This window comes from Anabas testudineus, chromosome 12, assembly GCF_900324465.2.
Source record: "Anabas testudineus chromosome 12, fAnaTes1.2, whole genome shotgun sequence".
Lineage (NCBI taxonomy): Eukaryota > Metazoa > Chordata > Actinopteri > Anabantiformes > Anabantidae > Anabas > Anabas testudineus.
Genome location: NC_046621.1, coordinates 4,699,187 through 4,725,036, shown reverse-complemented (window position 1 = coordinate 4,725,036; position 25,850 = coordinate 4,699,187). Strand labels below are relative to the sequence as shown.

Here is a 25,850-nt window from a genome sequence, read left to right as displayed (position 1 = left end):
GCAGGATTTTGTGGTCACATTAGTGGTTGAATGGAACTCACTGATTGTGATTATGTGCTTGTGATTCTTCTGTAATCATGTGCATATTTGTGTGTGTGTGTGTGTGTGTGTGTGTGTGTGTGTGTGTGTGACTGCAGTTCTCAGCACTGTGGGCACCAATGACTCATGCATTTTTATGGAAAGATTGCCTCTGTAACACAGCAGGAAAACCTTTTTTGCTGTCACTCACAGACCTCAGCTCTGAATATTAGCAGATGGATAAAATGGCTCCAACATCCATATTTCTCTTTCCTGTTCCGTCTCACTTTATTCTGTTCACCATATACTGTATTTTATATGTTTGTTTAACACTATATAATATATATATATATATATATAACTATATATTGCTTGCTGAGTAATCTTATAGATAAGTAAGAATAGAAAATAGATGGACACATTAAAATGCAGAAATCTATGACTAAGACAAAAATAATAACAACAATAACTTTAATAAAGAGGAGAGTGTTTCTATGATGCACATTATTTAAAAACATTCATGACCATGTCAGGATGTTCATCACTGCAATTTTCAAGTCCATCTCATCTGGTGTAAAAGCTTTTGCAAAGGATTTTTTCTCACTGCAGGGATCTAAATTTGTGGATAAACCCTTATTTACTTTAACATGTATGTGTAGTCTGTCAGTGATTAACTGCTCATGTTATTAGAAATAGCGATTAAGCAGTCAAAGTGTTGACTAAGATGTGTTCTTTTTTAGATGGTAAGACGGACAAGCGGTTTTCATGCCGTACTTGATCAACAGGAACTTCTTCTTATAACAGTTTTAATAATGCTGAAAGGTGTGCAGCATACAAAGAGACTTTAATGGTACCTAAACCCTTTACGGTGTTGGACAAATAGTCTCCAGCTTCCTTTGGACTGACAGATATAATGTTACGATTCCAGTCACCATATAAAGTAGATAAGCAGCAGTACAGCGTCAGCATGTGTTATAAGGAGCTTTTCTACCGAGTGGCTGCCTGTAACAGGATTCAAGAGCCCTTGATACAAACCCCCTGTCATTTTTCCATAAAGCTACACCAATGGGTACCATGGTAATTGTTGCAGGTGGGAGTGTTGGTGTGTATACAGTGTGTGTGAGAGAAAGATGGAAAGGGACCAGCACAGTGAGGGAGACAGAGACATCCATCCATAAATCCAATAAAGTGATGACATTTAGAGTTATTAAATTCTGTAAACATTCCCCAGGTGGTCCAACTGTAATATCCAACCTTTTCTATTGCTCCCTCCCTTCATCCTTTCTTCCTATCTCCCTCTACATCTCACTCACTTGCTGACATTCACTTTTGCTCTCCTAGCACCTAACATCTATTAACCTGTCATATTACAAGCCCTGCCTCTTTTCCCATTTCACTTTCCCCTCCTGCGCTTGTGTTTATTTCATCTGTCTCTCTGGTGCATTTCCGTTTTGCTATCATTTGTCACCTTGTCCCGCTGCAATCAGCTCCTTTCATGCTAATACTTAAGAGCTGCGGTCTACTGGTGGGTTTCCACCAACTCAAATCAAATGCAGCGCTCACAGACTTGTCTCATCATCTTCTCACCTCTCCCTGTCCAAAGTTTAAAATCACCTTCACCTCTCGTCTTGTTCATATTTGTCCTTGTTTGCTTTTTCCCAACCCTGTTATCATATTTGGGGAAATGTGTCCTTTACCAACTCTTCATCCTTCCAAGCATTTCATCGCTCTCATCCTTGAGGCTTAAGGTCACATGCCTGGCAATGCAACACACGCACACACCGGCTTTGTCTTTTCATCAATAAGAGGAGTGATCATTTTATCAGCTCAGTCTGGAATCATCTGATGCAACTATTGATATATTAATTTACCGACTGCGTAGTCTTTTTAAATGTTGATTCAGCATTTAGCAGTGATCATTCCTTACGCCCTGTGTACACAGACAGCATGGAAGTGGGCCTGAACACTGTATAGAGAAGTAGAACAACAATCAAATGATCAGTTACAGTTTTTTTATTTATTTATTTATCTATTTTTGCCCCTCTAAAGAAAAACAACAGCAGAGCTTTCATTATGTTCATTGCAGCAGTATAATTAAGCAGAATACTTTTTCTCTTTGGCATCCTTCCCCTATTACATCTCATTTGCAATGCATCAGCATGATTTGGTGCAGATGAAACAGACTTCTCAGGATAGTAATGTGTTGTACAGATCCGGTTTCATCTACCTCTGTGTATTATTAAGCTGTGTCTCATACAGGCTAGTATGAATTCAACAAACCCATCAGTAGCATCTCAAACTCAGCCTCTAATCTGGTGATGACAGTAAGACTTTATGATATTGTCACTTTCTAATCTAATGAAGATTTTATTAATTTAGAAGCAACACAACATGTTGCTGTTTAGGTGCTTAGGTAGTGGTGGGTGTTTTAAAAAGATTGATGTGTCGTGCTCTCATAAACAGTGTTCTTCATTTGCGTCAAGGACAGAAGTGGTATTCAGTTTTGAAATTCTAGCACCTAGACACGACTGTGTGTTTTTGTTTCTGAGTCAGTCGAAGACGAAGTTGTGTAAATTGATATCCAAGGCTAGATGTTGTGGCAAAGTAGTTAAAGTATTTTAACTAAGACAAAGTCAGCCCCCTGAATGAAGTTCATGACAGGAAAAGTGTATTTATTTTATATTAATTATTTTATATTTTCCAGGTTTGTTAATTGTGGACAACCACCACAGCCAATAGTCCAAGAGTTTATCCACCTGCAGCTTATTAAAATCATTATATTCCGTAATGAAGTTTGTAAACTGAAAAATTAAGTGCACAAATTGTACCCTCCAGAAAACCCACTTATCTTTTCCGATTCAGCTAACAGCTGTGAGCACAGTTCCTCAGACAACTTCAGGAACTGTTTGCACTTGAAGCTTCCATTACAATATGCTAATGTGCAATTAGATTTCATATGGCCTTGGTTCCACTTCTCAGTTCAGCACCGTTATAAAACCTTTGACTTGTTATTTGCTTCTTTCAGGAAAAGTATGCATCTCTCATCAGAATGTGTGAGCTTTACTTAGTGTTATTCTAATTCTTGGTGTTACTTTGATTATATTCTATGGAGCTTTGCTGTATATTGCTATTCCTATCACTTACTGTCTGTATAATATGTAGCAGAATCATCCCTGGAGCAAGTCTAGTGCTATTGACACCTGCCCAGCTGGTTGGGTTTGGTAGCCCGGTTGATGTTTAACCCTGCTGGGCCTTATGTGAGCCTGGGCAAGCATGGCCAAGGGTCTCCTCTCTTTCATTCTCTCCTTGGGTAATGAGCTGTAATGGATAGGGCCTTGGGCGTGACAGGAATACAGAGGGCTTCATCAAAGCGCCCTGCGCATCCCTTTAAGCAGCTGCTCAGTAAACATGCAAACACTCATTTGCTCACTCATACCTCTCTTTAATCTGGTTGCAGGCTTTTCAGTTATTTATCATGCACCAATATTATAAATATTATAACTTGTTGCCTTCTTGAATAATTACTATGTAGTTCTAAATTTGAAGAATGCATATTTCCCTCTAGGAAAACTAGAGATATAGAGTTGACGTTGTGTAGTATAAGAGTAGACACACCAATGTTTGCTAATGATGTTCCAGATCTGTTTGATCAGGAACAGTGGTGAGTTCTGATATTGGAAATGAATTGAATCTGCAGTGTCACCTGAAATAACGGCTGCATAAACTAACAAGGTAAACTTTTTGACCAGAGATAAACCTTGATAGCTTACTCTATATTCTACAGTATATATATATTGACTACACACATGCAAGAGTTCAGCGGCCCTGACAGTCCAGCTGGTACCGAGTGACTCTTACAGACCCACTAAATTACCCTGGCGATGGCTCTAGATGCTTTTTCACCACTCTCACTTTGCTAACAGGCCTCTCTGCCACTTTACTGCTCATCCTCTCTTTCACCCATTTTAGTGTGTGGATGTGTAATGCTTATGATCGTAGTCTGCTGGAGTTTTTATTCTGCCATGGACTAATAAAAGCCAATCAATTGCAAAATTCAGCCGCCCTATCAGGGTGCATACTGTGGTTAGAATATCACGGTACTTTATCCAAACTGAGTAACAGTTCACATAATAAAATAAAAATAGCTGCAATTTCACAATTTAGTTAACTGCCATTATGATCAACTGTTGCCTAATATGAGCTATGGTGACTTAACCATATTCAGTAGGCCAACAAGTTGTAAGGAGTGAAAACTAAGATTTTACAGAGTGGTGGCTTCTCTGTTTTTTCAGAGATCACACATTGAAACGTAGGAGAGGTGATATTATTAATAATCTCACAGTGGAATGAGTGAGGAGCAAGAGAATACTAACTGTGTCTTAAGTTGGAGGAGAGATAGTCACCATCTGGCTATTCAGTATTTTTAGAAAATTTGGAAAAGGCCATCCAAATGTCAATGGCTTGATCAGCGTCATCCTAATTTCAGTTTCTAGGGATGCAAGCCAGCAGTGAAGTGCTGAGTTATAAATCACAGATCAAGATGGTTTTCCATCCACTCTCCTTCTGACTTTGCATCACAGCTGATCCAAATCACATCTGGTTTGCTAAACTCACTGAGATGTGTGTCGTTCTTTCAGTAAAAAGCCTTTCAAAATGTTCTTTGCAGGGTATTCAGAGGTGTCAGAGTTGTGTGCAGTCTGGCTTGTAAAGATAGAGAAATCATCTGATTATCACTCAGACGCCTCGTATGTCATATAGGTCAGTGCACAGTCTTTGTCCACAGGACTACTGCAACTCCTCTTTCCTCGAAATACATAAAAATGTTTCATGCTTTTGGAATGGCCTTCTGTGTGTGTTATGTGTTAACAATGCTGCATCACTGGAAGCCTTCAAGGCGTAAAAACCACTGTCTTATGACCTGCCTCCTTACATCAGCTTCTTTTCTTGGGTTAGTGTTTTGTGTTTATCTCTTACTGTAGTGCATTTGCACTTTACTGCAGTTATTTTAAATTATTATAAATTAATTTTTGTTAGGAAGCACGTTAGGAAACCTTGGAGTGATGGAGCACTTCAGACTTTCAGCGATGAAGCTTGATGGGCTCCTGGTGTGCTTCATTATCCACCACTTACTGTGCCTCCTCCAGACACTGCCTCATCAAGGTCAGACTGTCACGGTGTACAGGTTTGTCTGTACTGAAGCTCGGCCACAGTGACCGATATGTTTATTAAGTAAACGCATTGACAAGAGGGAGGTACAGGCAGGGATAAGCTCAGACTCAGCTCAGACTGCTTCTTATTATTCCTCTGTATTCAATCTCTGCAATCTGCTGTTTTGTATTCTTTATGTGAATCTCTTATCAGCCTTTGTTTTATTCTTAAATGAATTCTTCAGCCTCAACTTCCTTTACATATTTATATAGTACATCTTTTCTCAACCCATTCTGGTCAATGTCTCTGTTATTCATCATGCTTTCTTATATTTATAATAATAATTATATATTATATATTATATAATATTATTAATCTCTCATAGCTAAAGCAGAGTGTAAAAGAAAAGAGAAACTGGTATATGTGGCGTGAAGCTCAACTGGTTCGAGGTATCGAAGTCCATGTGTAGGTCTCCATGTGCCTTTGAGCACAAGGATGACCTATCACTAACTAAAAAGGTACAGTTCAGGTCTCATTTCACACTATAGTCTGAATAAAGGACCATTTCTGAATCAGTCATGATCAGCACTATGGGCTGCATTAATTTCTGACATCATGCACAACCAGTGTTCCAAATCAGTGCACGGGGGCCATGTTGTGTAAATCACCATGTAGTTAACAGCAAGTGTATGCCCAGCCTCAGACTGGTTCCTGAAGCCTGACTCCCTTATTGATGACAGTCCCTGCACTGTATTGCATACTAACTACTTAGAGAATTGTGAATAGAGGAACAAACAATGAAGTGAAGGAGAGATGAGACTGTGTCAGATGAATCTCAGTATCTCTGTATAATAAAATGTTCTCTGAGGGCTGTCACTGTATTGTGTCTGGGGCCAGATATTATATAATATAATATATATATATAAGTTTCTCATTCTTTACCAACGTTCCACGTTCTTTATCTCATGCAGATCTATGTCACATCCAGAGAGAGGTGTTAGAAAAAATGTGATTTGCTTATCATTAGAACGTTTAAATGTTTACATAATAAAGCAGCAATGTTTGTATCTGATTAGAGAGAGGCAACCTGGATATAAAGCACCCACTATTTAATTTAACGGCTAAAATTAAAAGCAGCTTTAATTGGTGTATTTACATATAACTTCACTGTTTTGACCTTCATCTAGAGCATCTATATTTTCTCCTCACAACATTTGCATGTGTGTTATTATTATTATCAAATCAGTTCATGGATACAAAGCTGTGTTGATTAGATTTTATTGTTGGTCAGCAACACCAGAGCATTATCCCTCTGCTTCTACATGGAGTTTTGCTGCTGGCGGCAGTGGTGGGGAAGGTGGTGATTGAATCTTGGCATCAGATACTGAAGCTGGAGTGTTACAGGTGCAGCTAATTGGATTGATAAAAGGAAGGGCGATTAGTGATTGGCTCGTGTGTGGGAAGTGAGAGGAGTGGTACTTGCTTTGCTTTAGACTTACATAATAGGATTAAGTGAGCCAAAAAGGAGTTTCTGCTTAGATTTTAAAATGATAGGATGATTTAGGGAAACAGTACTTTATATGAATGGACAGGAGCTGGGAGCCATGCTAAAAGATTTTAAAGAAGCATTCCTGATAAGACCTTCATTAAGCTTTAAAAAAAGGTTGATCTTTACTGATCTATCATTACAGTCTGGGCCATGCCTCCATTAACGGTGAGAGCAGTGAACCGGGGGTTTGCATCAGAATAACAAGCAGCCCAGTGATAAGAATGATTCATGTGCTATAGTATAAAATCTGAAACTCATACAGTTTAATATGCAGGAGAGGAGTTCTGTTGTTGTTTTTAACACTTTTTAATCACATCAACATAAATATCACCTCCTGCCTGACTTTTGCAAGAAGTGTGAGCGTATAAGTGTCAATCTTATGTGTGTAATTGAGTCTGGTTCTGTGTTACTGCATGCCGCAGGAAGCTGCTATATTTCTGCAGAGTATACTGCAAATGTAAAATACGGGTCTGTTTTTTGCAGCAGTCTGTACTGATAAAGCTTGTGTTAGTAAATGCATTACCCACAGCAAGTCTAGTAAGCAAGTTAACACAAATGCATGTTTAATTCTTGAATGAACTAATCACAGCACACTATACAATATATTGCAGTCTCTTTTTAAAGATCATTCACAGATTGCTCACCCCTCCCCAGAGCCTGTTGCTACTCTCACTATGAATAGGCCATGCTGAGATTAAGCTGTTGTTTGCAGCTTTTAAGTCAATACAATTACTATTGCAGTTAAGTGGTGTTTTGATCACAGTGTTTAATGAACTAGTCATCATTGTATTAAACTGTATTCATTATATAGTTATATATAGCACATATACTGTATATACACACATCAATGACTAAAACCTTACACACTTGGAGTAAAATAGGGTGAAATTAGAATCTGCCTGAGACCTGAGCTTTTGTTTGGAGAGGGTGTGAACTCAGAGATTAGCATGCGTACCCTCCTCCACGCCCCGGTTGTGTGGTCATTTGGTTTACACATAAACTTGTGTGTGTGGGGGAGGGCGGGATGTGTGTGTCTGTCATGTGTCCAGGAAAATAAGGGGTAAGGGTGATGTCATGTTTGATGACATCATTGCAGACGTGCAGGCAGTGCAGATTAGTGGCCGTGGCTCTTCTGAACCAGCTCTCCACAGCTGTCATGCCTTATCGGTGTGTCTTGCCCAGCCTTTTGTCCCCTTGTGCCAACTCTGCCAGTGTGTAAGCTCTAGAAATAACCGCAAACTCACCCTATCTTCTTTGCCAGTCTCTCAATCCAGGCTCAAATTGAGCATGGCAAAATCCTCACATCCACATTCCAGTCTCACTACTACCAACCCTTTGGCTGGCCCCATCAGCCAAGTCAATTTGCCAAAGCTGAGCTCCAACCTCATGTGTACAGGGGTGTGTGTGTGTGTGTGTGTGTGTGTCTAAACCCTAGCAAGACTCCTAGTCTCCCAGCTGAACAGAGTCCACACTTTTGGCTGGTTGATGGCTTATGCAATCCCCTCCAGCCCCAGCGACAGTGGTGGCAAGTGCAACAGCAGTAGTGCCTGACAGGGAAAGCAGCACACCTCTTACCAGAGTTGACAGGACAAAGAGCACACACACTCCCACAGGAACCACACAGGGGGGCAGGGCCACACTAGGCTGCACCACACACACACACACACACACACAATTCCCCCGCACACCATATGCAGGCTCCTCCCTTCTCAAGGAAACAGAGATGGGTGCAGTCAATCACTGACAGTGAAAGGGAGACGCTTTGGCTGGAATTAATAAGAAGTAGAGAAACAGCAGAGGAGAAAAGGAGACTAATCGTCATCATTCCCAAATCAGAGCGAAGTGTCAGGATATCCTTAGGTTCATTCATGTGAAGTGAGAGAAGAGAGTGTGTCCCATTTCAGAGACAACACAGGAAGTAGGGCATGCTCTGTACAGGGTGAGCAAAAGAGAAGGGTGGGAGAAAAAGGGAGGAGAGGGAGCAGCAATAGAGGGAGCGCATTGTAGCGCTTATTCTCCACCCCTTGCCTTAAAGCAGCAGCAGGAGGAAAGAGAGAATGAGTCAGGAAGAGAACCAGAAGTAAGGAAGAGAAGAGGCAAGCAGCAGCCTGTATCGACAGCAAAAGGGGAAAAATGGAGCTTTGAAATTGCTTCAGTCCTCATCCATCCCTGCCTCTTTTTTTTTTTTTTCTTCCTCTTCTTGTTCTGACTCAGCCTCGGTTTCTCTTTCCGCCTGCCTTCAATTGTTCTGTGGAATTCTGACAATGCCTGGTGAGTGTTACCCTGTTTTTTCACATGTCACTTTCCATCCTTTGTGCGTTGGTTTGCTGGGGTTCATGCAGTGAGAGATTATATTTCATGTCAGTGTGTGGCCACAAATAGAAATGTGGACTCGTGCGTGTAGAGGATACTTCATTAAGACTGTTTCCGCTCCTCTGCCTCTGTGTGCCGTTTGTACTCCAGCTGTGTTGTCCTATCCTGCCTTTGCTTCTCTCTATCAGTGACAGTGCAAGGGAGGTTGCTCTCCTGAGCACACTCTACTACATCCTGCGTACATTCAGGACACTCAGTCATTATTATATAATTGCTTTTAACTCCCAAAGGGCTTTCATTCAGAGTCTAGTGCATTCATAGATATGTGATAATATATATATTTAATACCAGAGATGATCATTTTGAGATGGAGTTTGGATACTGAGCATTAACCAGATCCCAAATGTTGCACAAAGTCGCACAAAGCTGGCCTGTGTGACAGAGGGCAGCCAGCTAACACAAATCAGATGACTGGGCCACACTGTGAGGTCAGCCGCTGATTTTGGCTCAAATTCGGAGTCCGAGTTATATGTTGCAGGCAATTAGCAGTTTAAAGAGTGGCATGTGGCCCAAGGACACAGAGTTTGAGAGTCTCAAAGATCAACAGCTCATTTCATTGTAGATACACTGTATTGTCTGCACAAGAGAGGAGGAGATAAGTGGAAAATTCTCTGTTGATGATTAGTCATCATTACATCCAGGCCTCAGGGAATAACTATTTGTAATCTGCTCTTTGGTATATTCTTATTTTAGATCTAAATTAATGATGTTAAATGGGATTTAGTCAATCACTACAAATCATCATGTCAGCTATCTTAGATATAGATGTATGTATTTTACATTCCACAGATTATTTCAGTGTATTTTCTGCTCATAATTTGATTTTCCACAAACATAAACCACCGCTTTAATGTAGTTTACACAGATTTACAATTGCAGCAGTGATCACATAGGCGTAAAACATACTGTACACGCCTGCTATTTACACTTATGAAATTTGTCAGCAGTCACACGTCAAGTATATGTTACTCCAGTAATTGTGCTTTTTCATTTTAATTTGTCTCATTAAGGAGATGGAGAAAACACTGAGGCCGTCTGTAACAGTTTAACACAGACAAACTTCCCTGTCATCTTATGGAGACACGCTTTAGTTTGACAGTTTCGCCTTGACAACAGCAGTCAACTAAACATTTTTTTTTTTTTCTTAGAGTGAGCTTCACAAGAGAAAGCCATCTTTGGTTTAGTAAACACATAAATGATAATTTGATGGTGTTATCTTTGTATTCAGTGCACTACGCAGATATGTTTCAGCCTGAGTGCTCAGCTGGTGGTCCTCTTGATTGTAGCCTGCTGTTGAGCCCGTCAGAACAAAACCCAGCTCGACTTCTACACATTATGCTACGAGCATTTGTGTCAGTCTGTGTTTATATGCAGTCTCAGTGTGATTCCTTTTTCCCACAGCCTGGGGTACTGTATCTGTTTGCATGCATGAGCAAATGTTTCGGCGCATATTAATATTTGTGCACATATTGCACTATATACAGATATGCATATGCTTTGAGCGTGCATGGTAGTATGTTCCAACAGTCCTATTTTAGGTTAGAGCTTGCTGGCTAGCCACCTAAACAAGACATGGGAGAGCAGGAATTATAGATGTTAGTCATTTTCACAGCTTTAAACATGCAGTTGAAGCAGGAGGGAAGGAAATGAAGATGAAAGAAACTGTGTGAAAAAGGAAAGCAAAGAAGACAACTGATACGACAAAGCATTTGAGAGACGATAGTCTGGAATTGTTTATGCTCCAATATTTTGTGTACTAGTTTATTCTGGGTGGCTAAACCTCTTATGCAATGTTCATTCACCTACTAGGTTGCTGCACCTAATTCCTGCTTTTGGACTGAACTTGGACTATAGAAAATCCATTTTACAAAATAAAACCACTGATGTATTTATATATATATTGTATATGTTGCAGCAAGTCGCAAGAACACTTCACATGCAGAACTTAGCATTGTACGGTGCCTTTCCGCTATAGCGCCCCGCCTCTTCACATCACTATCAGCGTGTTCTGTCTCTGTGTAATTACTCTGTCGAAGATCATCTTTGTGATTTTCATTGATTTACTGAGAGCTGATGAAGTGGAGCAGAGCATTTGATCAGACCATATGTACAGGGAGGGGGGGGAGAGTGCCATGCAATGCAACACCCGGGGGCTACTCAACTTAGGGGTCAAGAGGTCTGAGGTGCTTTAGAAAGGGGGAGGGAGAAACGGGCACAGTTTAACACTTAATCAACAATACTTAGTCATGAGCACACAAACATGAGCATCCAAGGAAGCCAGGTGTTCACTCTGTTCATGCTGTTTTCTTAACCCCGCTCTTTTAAAGAGTGTTTTTTATTTCAGTGGTAGTTTCTTTTTGGTCTTTGTGAATATGTTTTGCAAGTGTCCTTACTTCTGTAATTAATTAATTTACTTATGTAGAGGAAGAACTAGCAAAGTTTGAAATGATCAAGCGGCAAATTCATACTGTATGTGGTTCCATCATGAAAAGAATAGAGAATGGAAGGCCTTCCACAAATATGTCTAATTTTCCACAGGCTTGTATTCAGTAAGCTTAGTACTTTGAGATTTAAGTGCTATTGCAGAATTGGAGGTCAGAATATCAGCTTCAGTCTAGCTTGAATGAAAGATGATTAAACTAGACTGCATCGAAGGCATTCGGTAACATTATTCTGCATCTCCTCAACCCCGCTTTTCCGGGAGAGAGTGAAAGAGGAGCATATGTTCATGATGGGGCAGCGTTGACCGTTGTCAATAATTGAATCACTCATTCGCTCTCTCCTGCCCTGAAGGCCAGAGCACATCGTCAATAGTAACAACAGGAGAGGAGAGCTCTCAAGCATCAGTCCCACAGGTCTCTTTCAGTCCTTCCTCTCTCTCATACTCTTTGTCTCTGTCTATATATGTTCTTTTACACAAACACACTGGAGAGCTCATGTCACTACTCCCATCTGTTTTTATCTCTCTGTTAGTCTCTTCACAATAAGCTGCTTTACAAAAATGAAATGAAGGGCAGGCTATAGGAGGATGACAGAAGGGATGGAAGGAGGGATCTTAAATGTCTCTATTGCTCTGGAGGAGAAGAGATGCTGTCTCTGGATTAGGTTGATCTTTAACAACACTTTAGCAGCTATTGACTGACTGCGCAGTAGCACTGAATCACATTGATCGAGCTCTTCCCTGACTAGATTTGGAAACTGACATTACAATAATTACATTACAACAGTGATTTCGGGTCTCACAGAAGACGGTAGTGTGTGCACTCAGTTTCACTGAGACAGTTGTTGACATTAGAGTAGGGTGGGATGGATATGGATAAAATCTATAAATGTAAATGTCCTATTATATAATACAGTGTATTATAGTGTTAGGGCTAGTGATGTTTTATATTATTTGGCAATAGATCAGAACAGAAAGACCAAAAAATTGATGAAATAAAAACTAACAGTTATTCTGTTTGTACAATTTAAGTTATTCTTCAGTTCTTCAGTATTATTTTGGTGTAAGTAGTAAGTGGCTTTGACAAACATTTGGCATCCAGCAGTATATATAATAATAATAATAATTTGTCTGTCTTATGAAACTTGCAGTGCAGATTCAGTGCAGTAGCATTTATTCCTCTTGGTCTTGCCGTCTTCTTTATTGCAGCGACATTCATGTTTTGTTCCATGAGTCATTGGAGTGTTGATGTGAGTACAGTTTGCTCTTCTCTTAGTCCTGTCATCTTTTTCTCCCTCTGCCCTCCTCTTCCCTGCCCTCTATCAACATCTACTTGTCCAACATGTCTCTTCCTCTCCATCCACCACCCACCTCTCTGTGATGTGGACTTGTGGAAGCTTGCCGGGAATGTACTGTATCCACTTATTATATTTTAGCGGTTTCTTTCCTTCTCAACTTCCTTTTCTTTACCTCTGTGCAGACAGGTGGTGCTCTACTAAACAGGTTAATAGTTAGCAGGGGAATTACAACTCAGTTGAGGCCTCTGAGGGACTGCCTACAGACATCTAGAGAGAGCCCGGTCTATCACACCCTCTCTCCTGACCCCTTACTGTTGCAGTCTGCTGCTGTACACTTGGCTCATGACCTCACACATACCCACCCACACACTCCTTGGCACAATTTGACATGGATTTTTTACTCACAAAATCACAAGGAATATAAATATTTTTCTGTTCTTGTATCTGTGAGCATGCATAAGAAACTCGTACATATACACATGAAGAAGTCGTGCAAACACATGACCTGCTCAGTACAGAGGGCCATTGTCCAAAATGCATTTTCATATGAATAATGAGGATCTTGAGATAGTTTTGTGTTATATATAGACAATCTAGTTGGAATAGCCTTTCTCTGTACTCCAAACAACCAAATTGATGTATAATATTATCGCGACCCAGACCACAGGAATGAGGAAATCCCCCAGAGTGTAGTCTCCATGCTTTGCCTTGGCTTTGTAGTTAACCTTTACCCAGGCATTCTCCAAAACAAGGCATGCAGGTCTGTGTACTTGTGATAAGAGCAAATAACTCTAATCTATTGCATCAGGAGGAACAAATACATTAAACCTCCCCCAGTTTCACCTACCAAGTGATACTTAAACTGTTTTGGAGCTGGACCACATATAATTGGGTTCAAAGAGTTTTCCACTGTACAGTTCCCAATGAATGTGATTGTAGACCAGATGTCTATGTAATTTCTGCAGACTTTTGAATTCTTCTGTTGCTCAGGAACGTTTTAATAAGAAATACTGTAACTGGTCAGTGCCAAACTGGAACTGGTTGGCATTTCTGGGGCTTTGCTGAAACATCAGTTTGAATTGGGCATGTCTCGGCCGTGACATCAGTCTCCCCTCACTGGGTCGCCAGCTATGTGAAAACAACCATATTATACATCTGGCAGTGCTTTGTCTCCTCCCTAAACCTGGCTGGCCTCATTTTTCCTCCTCTCCCTCACACCCTCTTTGCCTTTTTTTTCTGCCTTCCGCCCCTCTCCTTTCTTTTTTCTCTCTTTTCCTGGAGTCTCTCATTCCGGCCAAGGACCCAGCATTTTCCCACAGAGCGTGGTGCTGAAGACAGAGCCATTGTTTCCTGTTACGGGGAAACTGGGAGGGAGGAGGAGGCAGGCTGACTTCCTGGCTGCAAACTTGGGGTTTATGTCAGTGTGAGAAAAAAACAGGGGACACAGATCCGATGATGACAGAGCAACTGTGTCTTGTGTGGCCTGACTCTGGTGAGAAAAAATAGAGTTTGCTGGATTTCTCAGAGACTAGCACCTAAATAACTTCATAACAGGCAAACACCTTCTCTCTTCTGTCACACTATTTTTGGTTCAATTTAGTATTCCTCAAACATAAACGATATTAATGCTATGTGTATACTACAATAAAACTGCATGCTACATATCAAATACAATATATTTGCTACATAGGATCATTTATTAGCTTTACTATAGTAGTTTAGTATTGAAGAATTATTTCCAACACCCTGAAAATGTATCTTCTCCAAAACTCCAAGTCACGATTTGGTTTATGCATTACTGCACAGTATTAGTTTGCACTGGAGTATGGGCAGGCTTGTCCTCAATAACAGCACTGTCTTTTTAAATGGGATGTGGACAGGGGCGTGTTAGTAGCAATAGACATCCGTTGGGAGCTGTGTGGTGTAACTCAGAGGGCAGAGGCTCCAGCCACGTTCCCAGAGACTCAAAAATAGTTGGGAAAACACTGAGACCAGCCACTTCTGAGGAATGCAACCCACACTCGAGTTGTGTTTTGGGGATTCAGTCCGGAAAGGTTCTACTGGACCATGTTTCACATATTCAGTAGATCGTAAGTGCAATTTCGTTTTAATACTTTTCATGTGAGTGCTTGTTGCTGTGGATGGTTACAGCACAGCTGCACACTGTGGTTTATAGAAACTTCTGTCTCTGCATCCACCCACGGTTAGGACTGTACATTGGTGGTTTTAACTGACTATTTCTTGCTACATAAATGCCTTAATGTGCTTCATATATGAATTGTGAATGTAACAAAAGGTCTAGATAGATGGAGGATAACTGCAGTACAGCTGAATAGTTGGAGGGGAGCGTGCTGAGACTTGTTGAGACTTGAACATGAAAACTATTCGCTGCCAGAGGCAAATCGTTAGCTTTAGAGTGCAAATAAGATCTTTGTATTGACAGCATACTCTACTATTTAGAGCCAATTATGCGCTCAAGTTATTTCACCTGTGTAAATCGGGTGTTAATAAAAAAGCAACAATGAAAGTGGGAAAAGTTGTGTTCGCAGAGATCTCGGAGTAGATATTGTATCAGAGTTTTGCCATTTTGTGTGGGAAGAAACTCTCTGCCCTCTTTTTCTCCCTGTGAACTTGAATGTTTGACTGTTTCTTTGTCCAATGCCACAGGGGTGTTTGAATATTCAGGTCAAGAAGTAAAAAACACACGTCTTCATCTCCTCTACTCCTTTGCACATGTTATCAGTTCCCTAAGCACTTATCAGTTATGCAAGAGTTCAAGAGAAAAGGCTTTCCTGCTTGTAAGTTATTTATATTTTCATCTATTTGTGAATTTTTTTTTTTTTTTAAGTATGTAAATGATATTTTGGATGTGCAGCTTGAGCTGCTTTTCTTTGCAAACATACATGAATTGTGGTATCATGTAAGTCTATAGCCACAGGCAAATGAGCACAGATGTAAACACAATTTTCATGACCTTGGCATGCCTCAAGGATACTCAGCCTCCTGGTGACATCTTAAAGTATACTGTATGTGACTATCATGGCACTAATAGTCTATTATTGTTGCTGTTGGGTTTTTTGGTAAAGTGGTGGAAAATATGAGTTCTTGAGTGCATTTACACTCGATGGCCATCTTATCAAGTACCTGTACAATTTAATACAATCATATACAGCAACGTTTCAATGAATTCTACATTTATAAGGTTATAATTTCCCACTTTTTAGGTTAAAACTGTTGAAAAGGTGACAATTCTACTATATGTCTGTTATTGAGGTCATAGTTGGTAGTGGAGTCGTTTTAAGTGTTGTTTTTTTAAATGAGGCGACTGTATAAGATTGTGTTTGATTCCAGTAGATGGGCCAGTGAGTGTATGTGAGGGAATTTGTACTGTAACAACTTCAGTAAAACCAATAATGGTGCATACCAGGAAATCATCTTTCCTCTTCTCGAGTAAAATCAGATTCTAATTTTGAAGGACAGTCTCTCAAACCGCTCTGACATCTTGCCATCCCTCAGGGTTTAGCAGTAAGAACTGCTAGATGGCCCGAAGCCAACTGATAAGTCAGTTAATTGGGCAGACATTAGGCATGAGTTTCACTGTCCCCTGTCTTGACTTGCTGATAACTATATTATCTCTGCCTCCATCTTCTACCAAAGCTTCACTTTTCACTCTGCTGTGGTATTTTTGGTTCAGAATATATATATGATACTCTATATAATAATAGTATATTCATAATAATATATGTGTGGGGTCCAAATGGTTTTCACAGGTATGTGCAGCAGACAATACAACCCCTGATCACTATGAATAAAATGTTATAAAATGTATTATAATTATAGAAAAAGAAAATCCATTAATCAGAAAATTACTTGTAACTGTTGTAAAACTGTTTTTTATTAATTTATCCATTGACAACACATTTAATGCTCTTGATTCCAATCTAAGGCACAAATCTTTGAGAGATGCTCTTTCTTTCTTCACTAATGATTATTTTTTTTTTTTGTTTTTTTTAGAGGGTCTTGTTGGTTTACCTTTGACTTTACAATACTCCCAACACTGTTTTACTACAGTCAGAGGATGCAGCTTTGGATTTTTTTAAGTTTGCAGGGATTGTCATATTGAAGCTGGGCTTCTTCAGACTGGAAGTCATCCACACCTTCTGCACTGGCCAGATTCACTCAACTAGTAATTAGTATGACATTTCCCCTTTGGACTCTGACCTTAGCTCACGCTTAAGAATCACACAAAAGAAAAACCTTTGACCTTATTATAAGTTCTCATTGTGTTAAAGCATGTTAGCGCTCACCATCAGTCTAATTACTGTGGCTAGCTACGGACAAACATCCACACACACCCACACGTAGACATTTTTCAGTGTGATACAGGACGCTGCACTGCAGCAGCAACATAACTGCTCTTCTTGGTCCTTACACCTCATCTGGGGAGAGAATAAAAACACGGAAGAACTCTGTACCGCATGTTTCATCTTATTGAGCTTGCCACAAATTAATACTCTACTGAAATCAGCACAAATGAGAAAAAAGTGAACAGTGCTCACAGATTATTGCAGGTAATTGGAATGCTGTGTTTTGCAGCTGCTGTGGTGTTCGATTATGTCCAGCGGTTGTATTTGCAGCCAGCTGTTCTGTTCTCTTTCACTCGCCACATGACCTCAGAGCCGAACCGCAGCCAGCCCGCTTCAGAGCAGCTCTTCAGCGCTCTGTATTGGTCTCCTGCAGTGAGTGTCCTAGCAGATGTTACACTGAATTACCTCTCTACATAGTAGGGAGGCCACACTCTCTCTGTAATCAAGCTGTGTGTGTGTGTGTTACCAGGCAGCCAGGCTATGTGGCTATGTAACTCCTCCCTACATTTGTTCTCCAACCTCCTACTAGGCAGCCTTTCCCACAATGCGGCCAGCCATCCTTGCAGACTCCTAAAAAGGGGCTTTGAGGAGCTGATCTTTTAGAAGATACTAAATGCTAAGGCTAACTTCCCCCTTTCCCTGGGTGTGTGTATAGAGTCGTAACGGCTGTGCATGTGTCTCATTCTTGACTTTAAAAGCTTCCTTCCTCCCTGTAAATGAAAGGCTGCCTTTGTGTGGAGCTATTCCTTCTATACTTTGAGCTAATGTGTGCTCCCTTCTGTAGCTTTAATTGGTTCTTATTTTTCCTCACAGAAGTGGTCACACCGTATCTTTAGGTTTGTTTCCCCTCTTGTTTGATGCAGTGATTCCTGGGGCTGTGTCTCTTTCTTCCTTCTTTCCAGTGTAATCTGTCTTTTGCCCTGTGTGCATTAGACTGCTGGTAGTGTAGGAGCTTAACCAGCCGATGCTGTCAGCCATTACTGTGAAGGTGATGCAAAGCACTAATGCACTAGATATGGACCAACATGGACATGACAACTTACATTTTCTCATTTTTATCACTTCCATAGTTACACAACACACAATCAGGACTCTCTGAGGTCACAGATGGAAGAGCAGAAAGGGGAGCTTCTGATTGAAAGTGTCAGTCTTTATATGATTTGTGGAAATTCTCTTCACATCACATTGGTAAGGGAATGGTAGGAAATGGTAGGTGGTCGAGCAGACAATGAGATCTGCTTTGCTGTTCTGTTGACTGTGTCTTTTAGCTTCCCTTATTGGTGTTTGGGCTCCAAAGCATTCAGCCACACGTCAGTGCTTTAGCTCACACGTCCACCGTTCTGCACCATCAGCATCTGACTGGATCCTCCGCTTTCTTTTCCCTTGCGTCCTCTTGCCACTGCTCTTCTTCAGTCCTTCGCTTTGGGCCAGACATTTGTTTTGTTGTGTGTACTCTGCTGCTCGCCATCACCCAACTGTTCAGTCCAGTGCAGATGACAATCAACACCTGGCAGGCTGATACACAGATCCATATATTTTCATGGTTTTACCCAAAATAACAATTCCATTGTAATACTGAATGAGATGATAAACAGAACCCTGAATCTGCAGAAGCTTTAACTTCCCTTCTGAGCTAATAGTGCCATTATATTTGTGTCAAGTACTCAGAAAGATTAACCACATCTGCTTGGATCAAATGAATGATCAGGCCGGTGACAGAGTACTGCAGTGTGACAGACACTTAGCTGTTTCATCACGGCCTGTGGTCCTTTCTACTGAGTCAGCGCCAAAGCAGTGGGAATAATGGACACTTTATTGTGTGAGGCTTGATGCATGAATAATGGCTTATTTGTCTGGTTGCTTTCTCTGCAGTGCATGTGTTTCATAATCAGCCTCAAACAATTACTGTGTGATTGTGTGTGTGTGTGTGTGTGTGTGTGTGTGTGTGTGTGTGTGTGTGTGTGTGTGTGTGTGTGTGTGTGTGTGTGTGTGTGTGTGTGTGTGTGTGTGTGTGTGTGTGTGTGTGCATGCAGGATGTGTTTTGCTGTTAACTGTGATGTTTTCCGCTTTGATGTTTGAGGCGGGGCGCAGGTGCTTGCAGAGAGGTTGGTGTCACTGGCTGGCTGGAGCTTTTTTGGGTTGGTTTTGGTGTGGAGAATCCTTCAGGGATATGTATGATTAAAACTTTGCAACCACGCCTTAAGTACACTATTACAAACCAGTTGTCCAACCACTGTGCTACAGGTCTCACATGGTGTCACATCAGTTTTTTTTTGTAATGTTATTTATCTGACAGCTGAGGCTGAATTTGTCCCCTTTACTGATTTACTTTGGTTTCATAGGTAACATATTACAATGTTATAACATAGAGATTGGTCACAAATTAGAAGAAAAGACAGTACCCAATGCCTAAGTAAGGTATTGAGCGCCATGGAGCCAATAATCTTATGAAAAATAAATATTTGCTTTGTGTTTAAAAGGTGCTTAGACCTAGACTAAATTCCTGAACCTCCACACAAACAAAGGCTGCTGTAGATGCCATCAGAAATGATGAGTGGCCTACTTTCTACTTTGCCTGGCTCTACTTGTTGATATGCATGCCTGCTCACTCACAGGTCTGGTGTTTGTTTGGTCGAGAACATTATTAACAAATAATTCCTGTGCCAGTCTGCAAGTGGAAAGCGTATTGATTGTTGTAAAGGCTGGTCTAACGGGAAACCCAACTGCTGTGTAAACACTGCACAGGGAGGTATCCACAGTAAACACCATTAGCAAGAAGACTTAACATCAGGCTACTTAATTCTAGCATTAACTGGAGGCCTCTCTGGAGAAAAGTATTTGTTGTTTTATGTTATGTCATTAGGGTTGTTTCTCTGGTTAGTTATCCGGTAACATGAGTTGAAGCACAACACAAAGAGGGTATTATTTCTTATGTTAAGATTAGCACGACTTCACATGCATCAAAACGTGCTGCTGTTATAATACACGGGATTGTAATGAAACAATGCTTTCGTAGCAACCAAGTAGGAAACGTACACATCCAGCTTTAGTAGCACTGCATTAATTCAGCTCATCTTGAACTGTCAGTATAAACCCAGCCTGTAGTGCAGCCAGCTAGCCAGCAAGTCGGTGTGTTAGAAGCCTCAGTGCTCTGACTCCTGTATGGGTCCATGGTTTCAGACTATATCAGATGGTAGACAGGTTATTGGATGAATTCTTTCTGCAGGATGGAGAGACAAACCGCACTTGGTGCAACCCAGACACCCTCAGAATCCATTACTCTGCCCTGCTCTCCCGGTACTTACTCCTAACTGCGTTTCTATCGAACCTTAGCAGGGCAGGGTACTCAAACTGTGCTTATAGGATTTGGCCTGATGCAGTGGTATGAATTCCTGAATAGTATATATGCATCTACATCACCGGCCAACTGAGTCTTCAGAAGATGAAAATATAAGAAGGGAAAGGGCACACAAAAGGCAGACACAAAACGATTTTTAAGTACACCTTCATTTCGTGTCACCTGTTTCTGCTTCTTGTACTTTAAACAAAGTATGATTCATGCCACGTTGCCTTTTAACGTGTTTTGTCAAAGAGAAGTGCAAAACATAGATTCTAACACTGATATACAGAAGATCAACATGTCCAGTTTGAGTCTAGACTAGGAGTTCCTGTCAGTAACTTGCTAAAAACACTACAGGATACACAAGGATCAGAATGAAGAAATGCATTAAATGGAAAACAGAATATAAATTTCTATTATTTGTATATATATGTTCAAATAATCATGCAGTTCTGTCACATCCTTGTGAATGTATTTGTACAGACATACCTGGTGAAAATATGCATCAATTCACATTTTAGGTCGACTGAATTATGTTCTTGCCCAAATCCCATTGGGCATAAGCACTTTCAAAACATTTCATGGATTATGTCTCAAACAGAGTGTATAGTACTATCTGCAACATTTCTTGTCTTTACAATTTCTTTATGGTTCGACTTTCTCAAATATACATTTTACCACAGGATTTTATGTAGTACGGTCTCTGTGTAGACTGGAGGTTTGATAGAGGCCTGTGCATGGCATCTAAAATATTTAAGTGGCCCAAATTAAGCCTGAAGAGGGAGAGACTGATCGGTGGCCAGCAGAGGAGATTGCAGATAAACAGAACAGTGAAAGAAGAAGAGTGGAGTGAAAATGCATGTACCGAAGAATCCACCTAACATAAACTATTAGACCTCAGGTAAACACTGAAAGAGACAACTTCAGGCTAGGAGAGGAATGGAGGTAGAGGACTGGAGCACTGTCAAGGACAAAGAAGGACATTTGCTGGGAATAGAGGGTGCAGGGGGAAGGGATTCAAGGAGGATAAATAAGGCGACGAGGACGGCAGGCCTTCCTTGTAAGGCTGGTTGTTATAAGCTGGAGCTGACATGAATAGTGTGTCAAACTGGGTGTTATAGAAGTTATGAGCAGATTTCACTTGCCAGACACTCTTTCACTGTCATTATTGCAAAGTGGCCCACAATAGGCTGTAAATTACACGTTACAGTACAATTCAATGTAGAGCCATACAGATGACAGGCAGCGTTATTATTCATCATTTCATACTTTCACATTATCCTAGTGACACTAATGTTCTTATAATATGATATGCTGGGAGAAAAGACAATCATAATAGAAGAATACAATTTATTACTTTCTCTGTGCTGATTTCTCTTGAATGTTACTCCAGAGGAGCTTGGATTTGGCAGGTTACACTGCCTCCATGTTCTAGCTCATTTTGACAGAATAAATTCTCACATGCTCCCCATCATCTGTGACTTAATCTTTGATAATGTTGGCATAGGTTGTTCCCCTCACAGCCGTTTGACACAGAAACCGCGTTGAGCCGGTATTCGGTGCTATGGACATACAGTTCCCATCCCTTCCTGTCTCTTATAGTACATTCCACTAGAAATCCCCTGTTTTCCCTCCCCTTCTCTTACTTTACTCGCTCCCTGTTCTGCCCAGTACCCAGTCAGCCAATCGCAAAGCAGAGCTGGGTGCAAGCACACTTCCTCTGCAGCCGCTCTTTGGAAGAGCTATGAGCACCTAACATTGAATTCTTGCATGTAAAGCTGTTGCCACAATATTGGCACATGTAGTTATAAATGTATATATTTATATTTGACTGGGGACATTTTGTCCAGAATTAAAATGAAGAGAGAGAGAGTCTGTATTATTATGCACTTTACATCGGACAGTGGATTTGACAACAAAGCTCACTGATTGTACAAAGGTCTTCATGCGGTTGCTAATCTGTCATTATGGCTGCTGCATTTTCCTGGAATGCATTTCTTCCAGCCCACAAAAGAGACGTACAGTACACACACAGGCTCACACACTCAAACATGGGATTAGCGTGTAAGCCGTCCATAGAGGGCACTGTTAAAAGAGTGTTCTCACTCATTACAACAGAAATTGACCCCATGTCTCACTCATCCTGCCACTGACTGAGTATCAGGGGCAGATATTTATGTTGCTGCGTACATCTCCCACCAGCATGTTAAGTTTTTTTTTATCTTCTTATCATTGTGATGCTGTCATCGGATTATTGTGGACATTATGACAGTAAGTGATGGGGTTCAGTATTAAGCTGAACAATGTGGATCACTGGCATATAGGCACTTTACGGACTTCCCTTTGCTCTTTCCCATTAAAAGTCGGTCCCTTCTCTAACTTTTCTAAAAACACAGAAAGTAGGGCAACATCAAACACCGCAAACAGTGGAAAGCTCTTTACTCTGTCTCTTTATAATCTTTGGCAATAATGGCCAAGTATAAGGCAGTTTTATAAAGTCCACCCTGAGCTCTTCTCACAGATGCCAACTCCTCTCCTTTGGGGAGCATTTGTATTTATTTGTGTAGTGTGCTAGTTAAATGAAGTTCCATAGAGTCTGACCCTTAATGATGATCAATGACTCATACTTCCTGTATTTGTAGTGGTTCCCATTATTTCACGCTTTTTTTCATTCATTCATTGATGTTTCAAGTTGTAAATCAGAAGTGACAAAGCACCCATTAGCAAGTGAGCTTAGAAGTGATGGCACGAACATCTGCTGATGTGCAGTAGTGTGTAAGTTTGTCATGCTGAGAACTCGTTGACTTTGAGGCTCGTGGAGCATCCCCTCTTCGTCAGCCTCACACTCTCTTTCTTCACATCTTCCTCACCATGAACGCTCGCTCATACGAGCAGTGCAGATACTCCATCTCTCTCGCTTCCCCTGCTCAGACTCTGCAGAGTGACTCAGTTCTCTCCCTCTTCTTCTCCACTCTTAGATCTCATCTGATGCCAAGGCTGAAGGAGTCTCGCTCCCATGAGTCACTGCTCAGCCCCAGTAACGCTGTGGAAGCTCTGGACCTAAGTATGGAGGACGAGGTTATCATCAAGCCTGTTCACAGCAGCATCCTTGGCCAGGACTACTGCTTTGAGGTAAGGAGGCATGCAAACACATACAGCACATGCACATATAAATATGCATGCTGTATCCTCCACAGTGATACATAACATTCCCACTACTGGCCCTTCTCTATCAAAGTGTCCACGCACAGTCATGCATCTGGTGTTGCTGTAGAGTTGGAAAGTATGAGGAGTTATTTCAGGCTCCATAAGTAAAAGTAATGTTCGCTTTCCAAAGAGACAACCTGAGACATTTAGAGCGTTTCAAAAGCTGGTGGCACAAATATAAAAACCATCTAACCACTAAAATCAAACTGTCATTTAGATTATTTTCTCTCTTAATTGTACTTTATAGGGTAAATCTATAACTCTATAACAGTATTTCTATATAATAATGACAGAAAAGGTTAGATTGACAGTGTCAGCGCCTTTAAACCCAACACTATTGTTTCTCGAAAATCAAAGAAAAACAGATGAGCTAATTAAAACTGATAATTGAGTTTGGTAAATTAGCCAGACTCCTGTGATGCAAGATCGACTGTATCATTAAAACAACTGCAAATAAGACTTTCAGAACCAGCAGCTCCTCTCACATGTCTATTCCACTTTTTCATTAGATGCTGATGGCCAATTAGAGCCTGAAGTTCAGATACAGTCAACTTTTCTTTATTAAAAATGCAGAAGAAAGTCACAGCAGTCGGCTCCTGCTGATTTTTCTGCTTGGAGGAAATAAATGAAAGCACAAAGAGTAATTTGTTGAGCCACTGGCTGCGTGAACACTGATGTATCCCGATGATCATTGGTGGACTAAAGTAATTTCTAGCAAATTATAAAAGACATTGCTTCTTAATTACTGTCAGACTTCATATGTGCATGTTATGTGTGGACACATTTCTAGCTGTAGATTTCACTATGGAGGCTTTAGGAGCCTCAGGGATAGAGAAATTAAGACCCAAGTAGAATAAAACCATTTCTGTTTCTCTTTTTATCTGTCGTCGTTATGTATAAGCTTTGATCATTAAAACATTCATTTTCCCTCTCTCTTTGTCTCGGCGGTAGGTCACTACCTCCACGGGAACCAAATGTTTTTCCTGCCGTTCATCAGCCGAGAGAGACAAATGGATGGAGAATCTGAGGAGAGCAGTACAACCCAACAAGGTATGTAAATACACAGTAGGTGGGAGCAAATTACGGCAAGTAATCAACACTAAGTTCATACACAAGTGTCACAATTCCAAACCACACTTTGCAATAAGCCTGTGTTGACATTGTGTCGCAGCTCGTACCACAACACAGTCTGATACGGTTGCATCCAGCTGTGCTCTTTGTGCACTGTATACCTCAAGAGCAGGGGATGTAGAGCTTCCAAGAGTGTTTTCCTCTTTTGTGCTTTGATATCATCTCTAATCTAGACAAACACAGCTGTGGCAAACATTCCAAGCCACGAAAATAGTTCTAATCTCGCCGCATCATCGCCCCTTCATCTGTCATTATTTAGCTAATTACTCAGTAAGTAGAACTTTGGGGGGGAAAGTTCCCCTAATAGCGTTCAAGTCCTCTTTCGCCTCAGCCCTTTTGGCAAGGATGGGTTGTTTTTTTTTTTTAATGTCTTACTGTCTTTGCTGTGCATTTTAATTCTTCTATGATTTTGAGAGAGATTACACAAAGTGCAGTGTTTTGATAAATATAGTAATAATATAACTGGGAACAGATGGTGACACCCTTGGAATTAGATAACTCCTGATGAGATTACTGCTCATTTTACTACATTTGAATTATAAAATCATGGGCATAAAGATAAATTTAAACAAATGAAAAAAAAAATCTTACAAGTTTTATTTTTTATTTACTGAAAATCCATTAAGCAAGGCAAGGCTTGACCTGTTTGACTTTCATAATGATTTTCTCTCTCCATTTGCCCAATATATAATCAGTGTAAATTAAATAAGGCGTTCCTGTACTAAACGCTAACCTGTGCAGTTCCTTATAAGATGGTAATTGTGGGTAATTATGATAATAGGCAATTTAAGTGTCATCTTTGTGGGCCGGAGCTAATGCTATACAATGTGAATTAAAAGATACTGTTAATTTAATATCTAATTGAGAATATGGTGCACCTCTATTTACTGTAGAGAGTGCCAACATAATGTAAATTAGAACAAATTGTACAATTGGTTAAAAGGCTGACACTAAACACTGTTTGCATGTACCATTACGA

The 25,850-nt window shown here is 40.6% G+C and overlaps 1 protein-coding gene across 13 annotated transcripts in view; it reads left to right on the top strand.

Annotated features, from left to right (window-relative positions):
* LOC113158578 (disabled homolog 2-interacting protein) overlaps window positions 1-25,850 on the top strand; it is a 120,842-nt gene that overhangs the window by 66,815 nt on the left and 28,177 nt on the right. For 11 of the 13 annotated variants that reach the window (XM_026354569.1, XM_026354564.1, XM_026354565.1 and 8 more), the window contains 2 exons: window positions 23,512-23,665; window positions 24,692-24,790. In XM_026354569.1, coding sequence (XP_026210354.1) covers window positions 23,512-23,665; window positions 24,692-24,790 — 253 coding nt within the window. Of the gene's footprint in view, window positions 1-8,514; window positions 8,987-14,766; window positions 14,917-23,511; window positions 23,666-24,691; window positions 24,791-25,850 lie in introns of those variants that run through there. The other 2 variants (XM_026354577.1, XM_026354576.1) reach the window with 2 other exon arrangements.